The 19,240-nt window shown below is 37.5% G+C and overlaps 1 protein-coding gene across 4 annotated transcripts in view; it reads right to left on the reverse strand.

The window, feature by feature from the left end:
• SORCS1 (sortilin related VPS10 domain containing receptor 1) overlaps nucleotides 1-19,240 on the reverse strand; it is a 289,286-nt gene that overhangs the window by 101,087 nt on the left and 168,959 nt on the right. For all 4 annotated transcript variants that reach the window (XM_071812134.1, XM_065843558.2, XM_065843559.2 and 1 more), the window contains exon 4: nucleotides 14,684-14,842. In XM_071812134.1, the coding sequence (XP_071668235.1) occupies nucleotides 14,684-14,842 (159 nt within the window). The remainder of the gene's footprint in view (nucleotides 1-14,683; nucleotides 14,843-19,240) is intronic.

Below are 19,240 nucleotides of genomic sequence, written 5' to 3' on the forward strand. Positions count from 1 at the left end.
TTGACGTGTCTTTTGAAATGATATACAAATGTCACTTTTATAGAGCACCTACAAACAGCTGCTCTCTGTAAATGCTGCCAACAGGTAATTCTCAGAAAGACAGTAGAGATGAGTATCACTTTGGTTCTTTCTTTTGCTTTATTTGACTTCAAATTTCTCATGTGGAAACACTCAGAAGCAGTCAGCCCTATACATTTTTTTGCAGATCCATCCCATTTTGCTTCCTTGCCATGCTTGATAGACTTGGTCAGTCCCCTTTTCCGGCAAGAAAGATGTTAGACCGCTTTTTTGAACTGTGATCTGCCTTTTCACGACACCTCTTTATGGATCTTGCAGAAAATGCAAACAATCAGTATCTTTATGTGCAAACCCTGACCAATTGTGTTTGAACAAATAGTGGCAGTGGATTGGCAGGGAAGAGAAAGATGGATGTGCGAGAGAATGACTGAGAAGGAGAGAAGCTGATTTAAAGCTTTGGGTTGATCAGAAAGATGTTTTTAATGTATTTTAAGAATTATGAGACTGGGATGTGAGAAACCTTGAGATCTACTTCGTAGTCTGCATTATATTCCCAATGCAAACTGCTATGTCCTTCAGTTTCCCTACTGTAAAACCTTGCAAGGACATGAAGAAAATAATTACAACAGCTTTTCAGTGAACAGTAGACTGTGTTTATGTTGAAATCTACTTTAAAATAGGAAACCTGAAAATCCACCTCTTTTTCTCCCTTTCTCTTGAACAGTGTCAAAGAAGAGAAAGGGAAGAAGGCAGAGAGGATAGAACATGAGGGTAAGAAGAGGAAAAAAAGTTTAGCTTTGAGGATAGAAATGCATCCACTTGTAAAACTTCAGTGGTGAGTCTGTTATTTTTCTTAAGCAAAAGATTCTAGATACATTTTTATTTGAAACTTTGAGACCCTAACTGTAACTAAGGAAAACCTTCATTTTTGAAAATTAAAGAAAATATTTTGGGACATGTAACAATGACTTTTGTAAAGTGCTTTGTGGTCACATAATCAAGAACTTTACCATCACAGGAGGTATTTGTCCCCCTTCACATTCAAAATCCATTTCTAGACCTGCTTTTGTAGTTGCAACAAAAACAAAGACATAATAAAAATAAATTACTGTCAATCTATCTCTCTGATGTCAGTGTTTTATCTTTCATGGCAAAGTAGTTTTTTCCATTCCAAGTAATATGTCTTTGACATACCAGTAATTTAAGTTTTAATAATGCTCGGGGGGCAAACTTTTTAGTAGGACCTGTTGCAATAGGACAAAGATTTATTGTTTTAAACTCAAAGAACCCTAGACTAGATATAAGAAAAAAAAATTACAGTAAGGGCCAGGAAACACTGGCCCAGGTTGCCCAGAGTGGTGGTGGATGCCCCTTCCCTGGAAACATCCAAGGCCAGGCTGGACAGAGCTCTGAGCAACCTGATCTAGTTGAAGATCTTCCCTGATCACAGCAGGGGGGTCAGACTAGATGACCTTTGAAGGTTCCTCCCAACCCAAACCATTTTATGATTCTATCATTCTTTGAGAACAAGGAGTAATCCAAACAACAATATCCCTGTTTCCAGGCCAGGGATATACATAGGATGTAAGCTTTCCAGGGACACTGATGTTCAGATGGCTGAAATCATCACAGTAAATCTTATTTTCTCCCTCTTCTCTCTCTTGCATTACTCCTGCTCTACTTTTACCAAACACAACTTTTGGCAGATTACCTGCTCTCCAAATTTGCTGGTGATGGTAACAGTAGCCTGAATGAACTAAACACAGCCTGTGAAAGCTTTCTCTGTGCTTCTGTAGCATCCTCTTCTGTGCCTGCAGTTGAAGCGCCACAGAACCACAGCTTCCCCTGGGCTCTTTCAGCCCAGCTCTGCAGAGGGGCTGGTCACCTGCTGCACCCACAACTGCCCCAGCACAGCAGAAGCTACAATGCTGCAGAGCACCCAGGGAGCCCTGAATGAAACATGTGATTCAGCCAAAAAGTGGAGAAATGCAAGACTTTATAAGCTTGTTTCAAAGAGAGGAAATGAACATAGCAATTCTGCTGTCAGGATCGTCCTCTCGAATTAGAAGCCAGTGCCCAGTGAACTGGACACAGCACATGAGAAAAGGCAACAGTTCTCAAAGGGAAACACCAGCTCCCTGGGAACCCATGCCCAAAACTCTTATTGTCTTTGATGAGACACTTTAGTAACCAGACTTTAGAAGGTTTTTCCTCCGTTGCTTATCTCAGCACCAATCTCAGTCTTGACTGACTCACAGCAACACAAGCAGCACTGGTATACGTTTAACAAAGGGTGAATTCCCCACCTTGTGTGTCACCTCCCACAAAAAGCAAAAAAAAAAATCCCTTGCAGTGAGGATGTTTTCATATATTTTATTCTAAATATTACTTGTTTTAGACTGAGTTTATTTTGTTGGACTAGAAAAATAAATATTTGGAGGGTAGGGTTTTTTTGTCAAGTATCAGTTATAATACAGCTGGGATTATTTTTCCCTGTTTAGCAATTATAGTGCTTGTATGGATATTTTTTAAACCCAGCATCATATTTTGTTGTTGTTATAAAAGCCCTCTCCCTCCTGGGACTTCTTGTGACAGACTCGTGCATACAGTCCCTTCAGAGATGACATTTTATTTTCTTTGGCGAGCACTGCTGCCTGATGACAATTTTCATTATTAGACTGAAATTAGATCATGTTCTTTGCTATACTTCTTTTTCAACCACAAACAGAAAAGGAACCTATTACAATTTCAATATATGTTTTCATCTGAGGGCCAAGTAGTGATCTGACATTTCTGCTTTCACTGACACAAAACTGTTATGAAGTACAAATCCTGTATTGATCTCTCAGATTTGACCCTGGATCATCAGGGAATAATTCTCTTCTTGCTTCCTCTTCTCTTGTATATTTATTTTTTTCTGTACAATACTTGAATACTTAATAATTAACAGCCCAGTTTTGCTTTGTTTTGCTTTTTAAAATCCTAATGTTCTGTAAAATAGAAATCTATCATACACTTCTTTCGAGATGGGAGAACAGAAATTCAAGGCAAAAGGAGAGGCTGTCCCAAGGTTACAAATACGTTCTGAGGCTGAGTTGGGATTCAAATAAACCCTCTGAATGACAAGACAATCTCCCAGCTATAGACAGAGCTTTCTCACAACATGACACCACTATCTTCTGGAATAGAGAAAGCTGACATCTGAAAACTTAACTTATTTCCTTATCTACACCAAACAATACCTGTATACTACTCACCCTCTCTGTTATTTGTTTCCCATCCTGTGTGAGAAGCATAAGTGCTGCTCATGTATTTCACAGTGACAGTGTGAGCTTCACCTTAAAATGTTCTGGGATATCTGGGTAACAGTAGGATAGAGTTGCCATGTAATCATCCCTTTCCCTTCTAATTTTTCTGGTCTTTCCAACACTGATTTTAGATTTTTTTTTTTTTTCATTTTGGAATATATTAGTTGATAATATTTTCCATTTGAGACACTCAAAACATTCTTCAATACACAGATTTTTTAAAAACAAACCAAAATTTTTTCCTTGCAAAATATGGATAAATTTTCCTATAATCCAAAGAAGAAGCAGAAGAAAAATAAAATATTTAGCAGAAATATTTGTAGTTAAAATAATCAAAACATTTGATAAAGAGGAAGAAGGTGTATGTATAAATTCTTAGTGAAAGTAAAATATTTATCAGAAATTAGACAAACCTGATTGATTTATTTACTGTGGTTTGACAGGTTCAGCACCATAAAAAAAATAACTACATTTCAGAAAATGTAGGGAGAAAAAATGATGTTTTTCCAAAATGTTCCATGAAGAATAACTGGAATTTTATTTTACGCAACCAATCTATACTACAATGTCACTTCTAGAAGGGGAAGTGTGTACTGCGGAAGAGGAAAAAGAACTCTAGACTTTTCTTCAGCTCTGGGAAATCTCTCCAAAGCAGAAAGATCTCAAGATCTTAGCTTCATAAAACCCTCTGTTTTTTGGTTCTGGATACATTCTGCCACACATCTTTCTTTGCCCTTCAATCCTGTATTGCATGGAACCAACACTTGTATTTTTTCATAATTTACCCATTTTTTAGTTCACAGCTGTAAAAGAGCTCTGGCCCCTTCAATTGTTTGACTACATCTATTTTATTCTTCCCTGGTTTGCCCATATATTGTACCTCCTCCACATCTTCCCTTCACTCAGATTTCTAAGCTCTTTAGAGTAGCAATCATCTGTTGTAGCATGTGTTTAGACAACATAAAGATTTCTGGGTTTCTCAGTAGCTACTATTAATATGGGGAAATCACACATGCAGATAAGTGTAAGGCTTCAAAATCAGAAATCAATAACTCACAGAGCTCAGATAATATTTAAATATTATTGATTCAATTCTTCTCATTTTTCTTCAATATCTTATACTTTTTAAGTCTCTGAACTGAAATACTATCACGTTTGAACACCAGTATTAATATCCATGAAGTTGGTATTAACTTATACATTATATATAAAACATGTATATGTCTTATGTGTAGCTTATTTAGGCTATCAAAAAAGGATTCAGAAGGTAATGAACTCCTTCAATAGTTCTCTTAGTGAGCAATATGTCTAATAAACAAATACTTACTGTAAAGTACACAACCTTCTCACCATTTTACAGATAAAGGTTGCATATCTTCACTGAAAATCTGTAGAGAAACTCTAATGTGTGATATACAGACTCATCCTTAAAACACCTCTCCTAAAGGGACTGTGTGGGAGTCAGAAGTGCTATAAAACATCAGACCTCCTCTCACTTTTATGAAGCTAAGACAAATGGCACTAACTTGGGATTAATCTCTCTCTTTAATTTCACAGCAGTCTTATTTGGTTTTTTTTCTTTCTTTTTTTTTTTTTTTTAATTAATCTATATGCATTTTAAAAACTCTAAAACAAGTAGCTAAAATATGAGATTTGAGGGCCTAATGTTCTCTAGATGCCATACAAATTTGATTCACTCTGATACAATCACTGATGATATGAGATTACGACCTACAGGACCCTGCTTGTCTATCTGGGTTTGACTGAATTATGAAGTTGAGATCTTCTAAAATAAACTCACATCTTTAGGACAAACAAAACAAGCTGGTAACAGTTTCATAAAGTATTGCACCTGGACATGCACTTTAATAAAACTGTACTGTCCACCACTTGTTTCTCTTATAAACACTGGATTTTTCCTGAGATTTTTCCAGCTAAAAATCTGGCTCTTATGAGGCAGTTGAGTTGTTTCTTTGGCTGTTGAACCTGATGGGTAAGAAAGCATGTCATCAATCAGATGTTGCTAGTAAATGCAAATTTATCTTAAAGAGAGCAGTCTCCATTCTTCCCCAGTTCCAACAAGCTCTGGGCTTTCCAGAGCCAGTGGGCAACTCTGCTACCTGCACACTCATCAAACTCACCATACCAGAAACTCAACTTTCTCAGTAATCTATACATCACCCCAAGAAGACAGATAAACATTTCCTCATTTAATATGTGACTCAGTATTTAATTGGATATTCTGATTGGTTATGACGCTTCTTCACATACTGATCTTGATTCATGTATTAGCTCCTTGTGCTTGCTATACTGATAAGAACATTTGATTTTATGTACTGATTTCATCTTACACAAAATCCATTATGCACATGGAAATTAAGAGTCTGGCTGAAGAAAAGGTGATTTAAATTGCATGCTGAAGTGACACAAGGGAAATAATTTGAGCAGACTAGTAGTTCCCATTATTTTTCTTTTACTTAAGAAAATTTCCCTGAACAAGTTAAAATAGAGGATGGCATGGAGAATAAATTTATTTGTTGGTTGGATTTACCAACTTCGGTATTCTTGTTTTCACAAAAGAAAAAGGTTTCTTTCACCTCTAGTTTCCATAAAAGCTACACTCATTCTCCCAGGACACAGATCTGACCAAAGCAATTCAACCTACACTACAGTATTGACCTAAAAAAAACCATATGAAACTGGAAAACTAGCTCAGAGCATCTTTGAAAGCACCAGGTTTGATCCAAATTCACCTCTGATTCCCTGAGAATGTTCCTCCTTGTGAATCCTCCTGGTTGTTTCTTCACGTATACTGATTTCTTGCCACTTGCACTTCCTGGTGTTTCTATGAGAAGATTAAAACTAACCCTGTTATGGTATTTCACCTTCAACCCTTCAAACAGAATTTATTCCCACATAAAAATCCCCCAAACACCAGTAAACCTAAAGCACAGATTTGCACTTATGAGCCATATAAAGACTGAGAGATCACTTTTTTCCTCATCCTCAGTATATTATTTTTTCAATTTATCCCCATCTCACCAAAGAATACAGCATTCAAAGCACAGTTTAGCTTTAACTATAAACATAACAGAGTGAAACTGGATGAAGAGAAGTCTTTGTGAATATGCAAGAATGTAATTTGAAATAAATGCAGACAGGTTCTTCTTCTTGTCCCCATTCATTTATACTGAATAAATTTATTGCTGAGAAATTGTACTTTACTACCACCACAGGTGTATTTGACAAAATTCCACTCTTCTACAAAGTTTTAGTCATTATTCTCATTGTTCATAGGGGCATCATTCAAATGCTATTCAACTGTGAAAGACCATATTTAGAATTAATCTGAAGCCTTCAGGAAAGTAAAGAGCAATAGGATAGACATCACATGGAATGCTTCAATTGGGTGATGTACTACTTCAATTTAAGTCTCTCTTGCATTTCTTTTGCTTTCTATGCAGTCCGAATAAAAGATTTGGGTTAGTGCATCTGGTAAGGAATTAAGATTGAGCATGTTTATACAGATATATAGAAGTTCTTGATTACCTTTCGGATTCTTATACCCTTGGATCTACTTACTCGATGAAAAATTACCACAGTGGGAAAGAAGTTTCTACAGTGGTACCACAGACACCTCAAACAGTGAGAAAGAATGAATAGTGACTTGGTGCACACATGTTCCCAACATGCATCCAGTGCAGCTTACTTGGGTATCAAACAAAGTACATTAAACTTAAAGGAATTACTGCACAGGGCATCTCTTTTTCAGAGCAGTCAGAAGGCTGGGAGCTATGTTGCTATTTCCTGAATCACACTATTCCCCTTCCAAGGCTTTCCTCTTCCACCACTGGATTTAACAGAACAGTTTGTTTTATATAAACAAAGAATACGAAATAATGCATGTTACTTCCTTCCTAAAATAAGGCATAAGACTCCTGATTCAGGATACAAAAACTGGTTAAAGTGCTGATACTCATTTACTTCCCTGGTCTCTGATCAAATTGTAGGTTAAGATGCTTAAGTACCCTTGAAGCAATAAAGTTTATAGGACACTGCAGAGACTTTGAACATTTTAAGTTGCAGCAATGAATTAATCATGTGACACAGAAGGCATCAATAAGGATACCCAATAACTGGTGTTTATTGAACGCTGATAGAAACACAGAGTGATAAAGCTTTCATATACTTGTTTCACAGCCCACTCAAATACCAGTGAGGTCCCTGCTGCTTTTGCTGATGAACCGCATGCTACTGTCACGTAGACTTGTTCAGTATGGTTGTAACACGTCAGTTTCTTTTGTGCATGTTAATCAGATCAAAGCTTCCTGGAGATGACCCTCAGTTTTCTTCCTACCTATTCACACACATTCTCATACAAGACACATCATGGTGTTCTGGTTTTGTGGCAGTTTGCAAGCAACTCTATTAGCATGATGTCTGCAGTATATTCAACTCCTAGGCTAAAAAAGTGGCAGGAAATGCATTTTTACCAGCAGATATTTAAAGGAATCTGCCAGGTATATATATTTGAAAGCCAGAAGGAGCCACTAGTATCATCAGTCTGTTCTCCTCCTAACAGATGCTGCAGAATCTTTACCACTAACTCAAGCACTAAAAGGGATTATTCAGGCCAAAAATTGATGGCTGAACTAGATTGTATCATTTGGAAAGACAGCCAATCTCGATTCCAGGGGATGATGAATTTACCACTCCACTTAGTATGTTGTCCTTGAGGTTAATTCCCTTCTCTGGTAAAAAATACTATTCTTTATAACAGGTAACAGTGTATCCTGCACTTGCTTTCTGTTGAGTTGTAAATTTACCAGGTAGGTTCATAACTGTTTAGATAACTTCATTAAACACATTTTTTGTTTAAAAAGTATGTTGTATTAGAATGAGAACAGAAAAGGCATATTACAGTAGAATTTAGGACAAAGTGTCAGAATTTATAATGCACACATGCATAGCTTTAAATTTTAAAATATTATTGTTTATCATTTGCATTATATTAAAACCTATGGTTCCAACTGCATTTAGTGTTGAGAGGCACTCTGTACAATAAGAAACTGGAGACATGTTGGAGAATACAGTCAAAACAAATGACAAAGGGAGACGTGAATCTTTACAACAGAAGAATGAAGGGAATTGTTCAGCACCACAGAGATCAGTGGCAGACCTAGTGATACTGAGTACATTTCTTTATTCCTAATCCAGTGAACTGTCCAGCTTTGATAGAAAGGAAAAAAATAATTTTCTCATGGAAGTAGGAAAACTGGAGTTATGCAGAGTACAGAAAACCTTTCAGAGAAAAATGGATCTACTCATAGCTAAAACTATGCATCCAAGGATCTCAAAGCAGCAAAAAAACAAGTTCTCTAGGGCTTCAGAGGGCTGTTGTTCATACAGATGGATAAGCAAGAACATATTGATCTGCCTGAAGATGAGTAAGTTGGTGGTAAAGAGTGAAGTGATTATTGCTCAAGAGTCTTTCCTTCTGTTTCACTGATCATACTCGTGGTTAAGAAATGTATCTTCCTGTCTGGACTGCCGGGCCGCCACTGGGCTCTGTTGATTTCTTTTTTTTTTATTTAGTAGGGGAAGAAAGAATATTAGAGATTCCTCCCAGTTTTAATTCCATTCTTTATTTTAAGTTGTTACCCCAGCACATTATGTTTGTACACTGGCTTATGGCCAATGAAAACAAAATATACAGTCTGACACCATTATTATTCTTCTTGCTGAGACAATGCTGAGGAAATGACTGTACAAGAAGAGGAAAACCCCTAATAAAATAAGAGCCGGATAAATAGTTCTGATGTCCCTTCCTTGTTCATTTTCAGTATGGTGGTTGCTACCAAATGTTACTCAGTTTGCCTAGAGATAACAAGGTATTATGTAATTGTAATGAGTTGCGTGCAAGATGTGTTATCAGGATGCCCAACAGGTCTCTGTGCTTAAGATCTTCACACAAATGGTATGCATAGCCCTAAATAGATATGTGGATGTTTCTATGCATGACTGATCACTTGCTTAGAAACGTAGCAACACATAAAGTCTTAGAAATACGGGTTAGCATTCACAAGGCCTTTGTGTGGAAGGCCCTTTCCATCCCTGGCACAGGTGCTGATAACCCAGAAAAGATATCTAAGACCATGCAGAAAGCGAGACACTGCGAAGTCTCAGAACAAACACCTTTTAACATGCAAATTCTTTACTACTTTTCATCTTCAACAATATTTGTCAAAGAGAATCAAGTTTGCTGGAAAACTGGCTTGGTTGATTAGCGGTGTCCTACATATTAACACAAATAGTGTAGATTGCTGGAGGAGTAATGCCTTAGGGAAGGGGGGAATTACTCGCATTAGCTAACATTAGTTTTATGCAAACTAGCTCCCTGGTTTTGTCTGTAGTCTGTCAAAAGAGATAGGCTTTTCCAGAGGATGATTCGAAGTGGCTAATGCTTACCACTCTACAGAAGCTTTTTTCCTCTCCATTAATTTTAGATGGAATTAGCCTACCGCAGCTAACATTAGCCCAATGAATAGTCCTCTAAATGTTGTCATCAGTGTGGAAAAAGGTAACATCCCAAATGATACCTCTATACTGTAAGGTCAATTTTTAAAAGAAGTTACGATTCAATTTCAGATAAAATAAATCTGAATTTTATTCCCTGTTTTCTTATCTATGTAGGCATGGACTGTTATCACTGAAATTGAGATGGTGTAAATAGAAACAGAATAATGTATGTTGAAAGGAACCTCTAGGGATCCCTGGTTTGACCCTTTTCTGAGCAGGGTCACTCTCAAAGTTACATCCTAATGCAGTGGAATGAAAGGTTTTAGAATTATGTAGTGCATCCAAAATAGTCATCACATCTTGAAGAGCGAATGTTGGCTACAACTGTGGCAGGGAGCCTACTGTCAGACACAAGCATTACATCAAAAACAAGGACAGATGTGGTTGAAGGTACTTCTAAGAGTTGATCTGTTCTCACACAGACAACATGTGGCCATATGCATCCTTATCTCTATTGCAAGCAGCTTCTCGGTCATTCCTGATGTATGGACACCTTTCTCTTCTACTTGAATGCATGAGGAGTGGACCTCCCTTACTGTAGGAAACTGAGGAAGATGACATGGTTTGATGACAGGATATATACATTTTCCCATAAGCATCAGAATCCTGATTTACTAAACTTTAGCACTTGAGCTACACAGTCAAGTATCAGTCCCTAACTGACTGATCTCCAGCATGACACACACGTTAAATAAAGGTAGACAGATGGAATCAGATATTTGGTGTAAACCTGTTAATTTACTAGCACTATGGTGACAGAGCTCCTATAAGTCTGGGGTGCCTTGCTTCTCAAGAGTTCATTTAAAATGAAAGAGGAGAAGCAAGAACAGTAACTCCATTTTAAATCTGCTTTTTCAGCCTCTGTTGCTGCCTTTCAGTGCCTGAGTGCCTTTGTGCATTTATTCCTGAGCTGAGCAGTTACAACCCAGCTTTTTTGCCCGTCTGACTCGTGTTTCTCAGTTTCACCTCTATTTCATCTCTCCAAACAGCTCTGTTATTCACGGCTGATTACTAACCATTCCTCTGTGTGCCTGACCCATCTGAATAGCAGAAGACGTCTCCATATGAAGTAGAGGCTCTTCCATCCCACCCTCTGATTACACAGCAAGCCACTTTTGAAGATTACATAATAATACATAAGCAATACTCCCATAAAATACAGTTTCCTATTCCACAACCAAGTCGATTACACTCATGAGAGATCACATGTACACAACATCCAACAAGTTTTTACCTCACACAACACTTCACTGTATCTGAAGTTTCCTCCTGATTTGTAACTCCTCTTACACAGAAAATGCGGAAGCATACAATAGTTCTGCAATTACGTGGTAAGAATCAGCCATGTAACAACTGTACTTTCAGCCAGAACAATGAATGCAATCACGAAGCAATTAGTGTAGGCGACAGATGGTTGGCCGCTTGGCTGCTCTTTTTTTTTTCCTCAAGACTGGCAGGAAAAAGTCATGACTGAAGAAGGGACTGGTCTATCAGCAGTGGTAATTCAAGTCTGCTGCCCAAGGCAGAGACACAGGGGAGAGACACATGAACAAAAGCAACCGAGTCACTGAAGCTTAACAAATTATAGCTCGTTAGCTGAACCCCAGTAATTAACCACATTCACCCACACACAACACCCAAGAAACTGGGACATAAAATGACTTCAGTTAACACAGATTTCCCTTCCATTGAGTAAAGCCCTATTCAACCAAATAATAAATAATTCAAAAAATCTGTAGTGCTTATCATAGTGATAGACTCAGTGGGCTGTGAAGAGATTGAGGGATGATGCTATGTGACCCATTTCCTGTTCATTACAACTGAGCAATGAGAGGCATGCACTAACTGTTGGCTTTGCCCTCATCATTCTTGAACTGGATGGACAACTTCCAAGAACAAAACCAGTTTGGACCCAATATGATTCCTGTCTATTCAGCTCTTCCTCTATTCACCACCCAATTCTCCTGGTCTCACCTGCTGCAATGACAAGATGCAAACAGATGGCAACAATTATGCGGCTTGCTAGGAGCATGTAAATGTGTTTTCTCACCTCCCTCCTGTCTGTCAATAGCAAGATTACATGACTGCAACAATCCTAACTGATCAAAATCCAACTTACTCTATTATGGCTATCACCAACAAATCCCGCATGTCCTCTTCAGTCAATGGCATCAAAATCAGTTGTATCAAAATGTAAATTCCTTACCATGCAGATACGTTTCCCTTGCTTCCTTGAGTGACTCTTAGTGTGCACACAGTGCTTGGAACCCACAAATTAGTGGGTTCTCTTTCTTTAAATATAGCCTTAGCACAACATCACTAAATAGCAAATAACAGTATCATTTATTCCAAACCACCCAACTGTTGCCACTGCAATTATCTAAATAGTTGCAGGACCTCTTAATTACTCTGAGAAAATTTTGCCTTTGGATATACAAGCATGCAACCAATTGGAGTAATATACAGTTAGCCACAGGCTGAACTTGACCTTTAGTTTGAGTTACGTTTAATTTGGTCCAATCTGATTAATACTCTCTGCCTCTTGGTTACCCTCTATGGTTCTTAAGCAAAGTTTGTTGAAGTCAGAAAACATGTCCATTATGTTTTAAAGTAAAAACCAGGTCTGTGACTTATACCTATACAGACTACTTTTAAAATTATATTGTAGAGCTAATTGGTACAAGATCTACAGACCTTGTGCTACATGATTTTTCTCTATTGAATTACCAACAGTTATGCAATTTGATAATCAGTGCCATAATGCAAAGACATTTTACTATACAGCCTGCACCCTCTCGTCCAAAAAAATGCCCTAAATTCAGGATAACACACAAAAAGTTGCTTTTTCTTATATCCAGGTTCTTCTTAAGGATTCTATAGAACTCCATAGAAGAGTGGGAATTTCCTATAGAATAGTGACAATATACTTGCTGGTATCCATCTACCATAGATTAGATGAGCATTAGTTGTATGGACTAATTCAGAATTATTTCCTGAGCAGGCTGACTACTACGACAGCTGAAATTCATTTTCCACTATTGCTAATTCCGTTTGACAAATTTACCACTGAAAGTTTCATTGATTCTCATGTAATAAATTTCCTGTTACTAACACACAGTAATTTTCATTCCAATGGGTCCTAAAAGACAGCAGAGACCAGATTCTGTTTGGTTTCATATCTGTCCAGAGAATTCAACAGGGACAGGGGAAAGGAAACATTTTGACCTTGTCTAATTACATACTGAACGCCCAGAAATAATTTAATCTGCAGCTTCCTCTGAACAGATTATAACCACAGTACACTCTACAAAATGCTGTGAGAGGGGTGAGTGAAAAATATTGCATACAACTGACTTTACAGGAAGAATTAGGCAAGCAAAATGCATTTCCAATAGATAAGAAGGATATTAAGCTACAGTCCTGGAAGGATACTGGTTTTGAGTATAAAGCACAGGACTGAACTTCTACCCCAAAAATTCCCATAAAATCATTTTGTGACTTCAACTACTTTTTTAGCCTCTTTATGCCTTTATTTTCTCAGGCTTACACTAATAGTAACAGCAAGCCAAATTTAGGCTAAAGGAAAATTAGTTGTTAAATGTCTGTAAAATTAATTCAAATACAGAGATGGAAAACATCATAGACTTCAAACTTCTATGTTGCTATTCACATTAATGTACAACCTGAAAAAAACAGCCAATACTTTGATTATTGATTAGATTCAGATTCTCATAGCTTCATCACATGTAAAACAAAAATAAATGACTAAATTACTTTGTATGAAGTCTTATATACTAGATGCCAAGATATTTCATTCTTTTACCCCTGTTGGGATCTCAACAAACTGTTTTAGTCTTCTTCCAGTTTTATTCAAAAACACCAAAATGTCAGGATGTGAAACCCAGCATTTCTCAGAACAGTTTGCTCCCATGGTTAGTTACTTTACAGTTGAGTATATCTGCCATTGACTCCCAGCCATCAACCCTTGTAACACAGATTTTTGCTAGATTACAATTCTTACTCATACATCTTGTCTTCTCCCATATTTATCTAGTTTCCCTTCAATTTTCTTTTTTGGCGAACTAAACAGATTGTGTTCCATAAAGTCCTTTGCTGGAAGATTACTCACTTTTATGTACTGATGCGCTTGATATTCAGAAAGTTCTGACAATGAGGTCTTCTTACAATCAAGTCCGGTTCTGTTGTCTCAAGTTGGGCAGGAAAAAATCAAGACAAATCTCGCAGCATATTTATTCAGCTAACGGATTACCTATACTGAAGGAACTGGACTTCAAAGGAAATTGATTCACTGCTACTTGTCTCTTAAAAAAATCAGAGGCTACTCGAAAATGTGCTAACCAGATAAGAACAAGGAGTGTCTTACACTGTTCTTGGAGCTGGTGCTAGGACAGAGCAAGAGAATTATCAAATAAGAGGACAAAAAGCCTCATTACAGATTAGTTGTTATTCCTAGCATGAAGCATCCCAGCTGTCGTCTTTGCCCATTGCCCGTCATATGATATTGCCGAAAGGACTGATGAATAAATGCAGACTGTCAGGTCAGCCATAGAGGGCTAGATGCCAATAACACAGTAGATACCCATGTATTTTACTTTGTCCTTTACATTGAGGTTTACTCAATGTTTCTTGCTTGGAAACATCAGTTTGGTATCAGTCCAAAGACTGTCCTAAATTCTCTGCAGCGGTAACGTGGAGAGATGGAGAAACCCTATGTTGTTCCTAAGCTAACAAAGCAAGATGCTGCCAACATTTCTTACCTTCTGATCTTGGCTGTATGCTAAGATCCAATCTTCCTGCTTGGGATGGAAGAGCAGACTGTGGATGTAGAAGTTCAGACGGTATTTTTGATAGGTGGCCCCTTCATCAGAACTGATTAATAAGCTGCTCTCAACTTCTGGATCAGTCAGCAGCATAATCTATATGGAACAGAAAGATGAAAATAAAATGCTGAAAAGTAGTCAGATGGAAAAATAAGTACACAACTGGGAATTTCAGATGAACTTATTTAATATGCCTATTTCAAAATGTGTCAATGTAATGTCAAAATTAAACTTAACCAATCTTACAGTAAGGGAAACAGTATATTTCAGCTATGTATATAAAAACACACAACATGTGACCAAACAGGCAGAATTACTTTACTACTAGTTAAAACAGATTTAAATGAAGTTATTCTTAGGTTCTCGGAAAAATCAAACCTGAAATTTGTAACACCAGAGTGCAAACTTACTAAGTTACCAGGCAGCCACAGTGGGCTGCTAGAGTCTTCATGAACGACCTATTGAAGGGGCAGATGAAAAGTTGGGTGTTAAGAAAAAAAAAAAAGAGAGACAGAGACAGACACACACAACAACCTCTAACAGTGAGGTTTGTTAGACTCTGGCAGAATTTTCAGAGAAGATGACAGCTTCATTGCCTGAAATGTTATAACCTGGCTGTCTGCAAGAAGCAATCTTGCTTTGGCAGGGGAACACATTTGAAGACATGCTGGGTTTTTTCCATCTCCAGTTTCTATGGTGCTGTGAATTATAGATTCGGTCATGTATCAAAAATAATCTTCGCATAGCAAAGTTGCTTTCTAGCTTTGTCCAGGAGTATTAGTTTGGGAGTGACAGAAGATATATGGCCTGCAGTTGTAGTAGTTACTTCTTCCCATTAACTATGGTATTAATTGGTCTGCATTGCTGATGAATCAGAGAGAATAATGAGATACTCCTTTCATGTGTCTCTGCAGGAGAGAATATATAGGTTTGAGCAGTAGAAAGAGATCATTCCAGTATTGCAGTATTTCAGCAAGCAAAGAAGTAATACCCCTAAGGAATGGGAATGAGGTGTCACGAACAACAAACATGAAAACTTCTGAAGAATATTTGCCTGAGAAGGTATTAAAGCCTTGAATCATAAGAAATTTTTTTTTTTTTTTTGAAGTACTGGCCCTGCTGGTGCTTTGCAAATGGCAAACACTGATCTGTTCTTAGACAAGTCTAAAATGAAAGGATCCGTGCCTGGCATTTCTCAGAGCAAATTCCCATCTGGGTTTGGCCACTGCAAAAATCACACACTCCATTTCCTTCTCTTTCTTTCATTTAGGCAGGCAGAGCTAAATATAACTTAACTCACTACCTATGAGCTACAGGATGCCATAAGTCTTGATAGACACCAGATGCAAAAGAACTATTTGTATGTGAAGTTGTAAATACACATATAATCTACACAGGAAATGTCCTTCATTATTGGGTAACTGCCAGAGGTTTTTATTTGTGTCTAGAAAATCCCTTCATAGCATAACTATTTGACCTGTGACTCAGAAAGTTGAGGTTCTTAAAAATCCTTGAATTTTAATATCCTGAGTGATCTTAGACCAGTTACGTTATCACACCCTATCTCTAATGTAAAAAAGGGTAATATTTCCATTGTAGCATGAAGGTACAGCCTCCATTTCTATATCTGATTTACTTTTGAAATTTTGTGATGAAAACATGCATTATTAGAATGAAACATTCTTTTGTTAACACTTTTAAACAGATTAAGCATACCATTGATGCAACTCCTAAACTGAAGATTACATGACAGAAGCTACACAAAATGCATTAATAATCAAAACATCAATATATAGAACATCTACTGTCACTAAGCAGCCTATCCAGCTTCTGAAGCCAAGAATTAATTGTGATGTTTATCAGTTGATTCTTTTTTCTTACTAGATTAATTTCTGGGACAATGTTCCTATGGGTAGCATTTATCAATTCAGTACTATGATTCAGGTATTATGATTCTCCTGTTTTTATGACTTCCTTCCTGAGTGGGTTTTGTTTATGCTGGTATTTGAAAATATCAGAGCACAGCATTAATTTGGACTATAGCAACTAGAGCAGAAATAAGCACAAATCAATGGGCTTGATCCGAGCTCCCTGAAGTTAATAAGAGTCTTGTCATTGACTTTGGTTTGTGCCTCTAAGGCAAGCTGATAATCAAGATCCACTCTAGTCTCACGTATTTCCTTATACCTGCACATGGAACTCATCTGACCTCATCACTGTCACATCCAGACACATCACCGCCTTAACACATTTTCTGTCAGGCCACTTCTCTGAAGTGTGAAAATGCTCTTATCTCCATTTCTTAGAAAGGGAATTGAGGAACGAACTGCTGAGGCACTGAAGCACCTAATTCCTCTTTCAATCAATAAAAGTTAAGTGCCTAAGCAGACTTGCCAGCACTGCTGACACTGGCTTCAATCTGCTAACTACCACTCTGGGCTATTACTACTGTGTTTTCAGGTATTTACTGTCTCCAGAAGCTTTAGTTATTGCACTGTGATAACCAGCTATTCTGCACATATCCAATGTTTCAGGACACTTCGGTTTTACTACATATGCCAATATCAATAGTGGTTTAGATATGCTGTGCAAACTGTTGCAGATTTATGCAAGGGCATACAGAGCCGGAGACAGGGGAGGGAGTTGACAGGTGACTCTGTAGCCACCAGTCAGACTGTTAACTGAGACCAGCTCAGGGCTGGGACAGAACTGTCTGCTCAACTGTTGTACCCTGTGTGGACAATCGCTTTGCACAGATGCCATAAACCACTACAAGCAAGAGGTGACTAAGCAGTCACTGCTCACATCACAGTCAGAGCACCGTGTTTCTTACAAGATAAGAAAAGCAAATTTAATTATAACATATCTACATGTGAATAATCAGAGTTACAAGCCCAAAAGATAATATTTATTGGATAAGAAGCAGAACTGATGCCTGCATGAAAAATCTGTAAAATGAGGTGGAATTGCTGCATGTATCTACATTAACCTTTCTAATTAGACCAGGAGTGTGCTTCTGAAAAGAATCCCACAAGTTTTGGGAGGAAATATTTACAGCAAATTCTTACATACTGTGCTCTGGTTCACACCACAGTGATCTCAGAGCACAGGAACTGAATTCCCTTTCAAGGAAACTAAACCAGAATATACATTTCAGGAGTTCTTCTAATGTGCTCCGACCACTGCAGGATATTTAGCTCAGAGTACCTGGCTAGCACTACTCTAAAGTCAGACCACCTGCCTCCAAAACATCTATATCACAGATAGATGTCATCTCAGCATCATCTACCTAGTTCTACAAACCCACTTCCACTGAGCTACACTACATACTAATGTAGTTGAAGCCACATTACCTCAGTTTTATTGCATAAGTTGCCTGGGACATAAATGAGAAAGGAGAAAAAGTACAATTCTTTTTAATGTTTTTATTGTTACAGCATATGAAATACAGAGTAAATATATTTTAGATTTTACTTTTAAATAAATGAAGCCCATTTCTGCTTTGAAGACTTGGTGCAGTTGCTTATACTGAAGATAAAACTGGACACAGACACTTTTCCTGGAAAAGCATGGAAAAGAAAACCAGTAAGAATAATCAACTGAATCTAAGTTTAGAAGTCATAAATTTTAGTATATGAGAATATATAAGAGAGGAGATTAGAAAGAAATTATTTTGATGATTTCTAACTTCACTGTAGAAAGCATGCTCAATTCCTTAAATGTGCGCTCCTCAAAGGAGCAATCTTCTCACTCTATTTTTACAGTGCCTAATACACCATATCACTGCTTTCCCAGCTAACGCTGGTTTCTAGATGAGTGTATTCTGGACATCATTGAGGAGTCAACATGACTTTTGCACATGAAAATCACACCTTAAATCTAACTAGGTTCTCAGAGCCTGCAGGGAAAGACAACCTAGCTGAAAAAGTTTAATAGGATTTTTGAGGGGCTCCCTTGCCAAAGGATGTGAAATTGTCATGGGATAAAATGCCCTTCATAGATTAACTTACATTTGGAAGATCAGCATCAAAGGTTAGGGAAATCCTTTCCATTTCCACAATGGAGAAAAGCATTCATTTGAAATCTCCCCAATGCTTTTTGCTGTTGAATTTATTCGTTCATCATTTGGAACAAAGATAGAAAAGATAGGTGACAAAGTTTGGTGATGGCAGCAAGGCATTCAGAATGATGAAAGACCTGTAAAGTATCTTCAGCTATGAAGATCTATAAAAGGATTTTGCAATTTACCTGAGCAGTAAAAGGACAGGTGAAATTCATTGATGATGTATGAAAAAAAATACAAATGGAGAAACGCAATCCCGTCATAACAGATATGTCATTAGACTCAGAAGATACATTTTCTCTTAGGAAAAGAGTCTGGGGCTTTGTTTCAGTGAAAACGTCTGTGAAAATAGACGCTCAGTCCTCAGATCCTACAAAAAAAGCCTCAGTACAGCAGTAGGAATTATTGGAGGAAAGAATTAAATAGCATGA

The sequence above is a fragment of the Patagioenas fasciata genome, chromosome 8 (genome assembly GCF_037038585.1).
Source record: "Patagioenas fasciata isolate bPatFas1 chromosome 8, bPatFas1.hap1, whole genome shotgun sequence".
Classification (NCBI taxonomy): Eukaryota; Metazoa; Chordata; class Aves; order Columbiformes; family Columbidae; genus Patagioenas; species Patagioenas fasciata.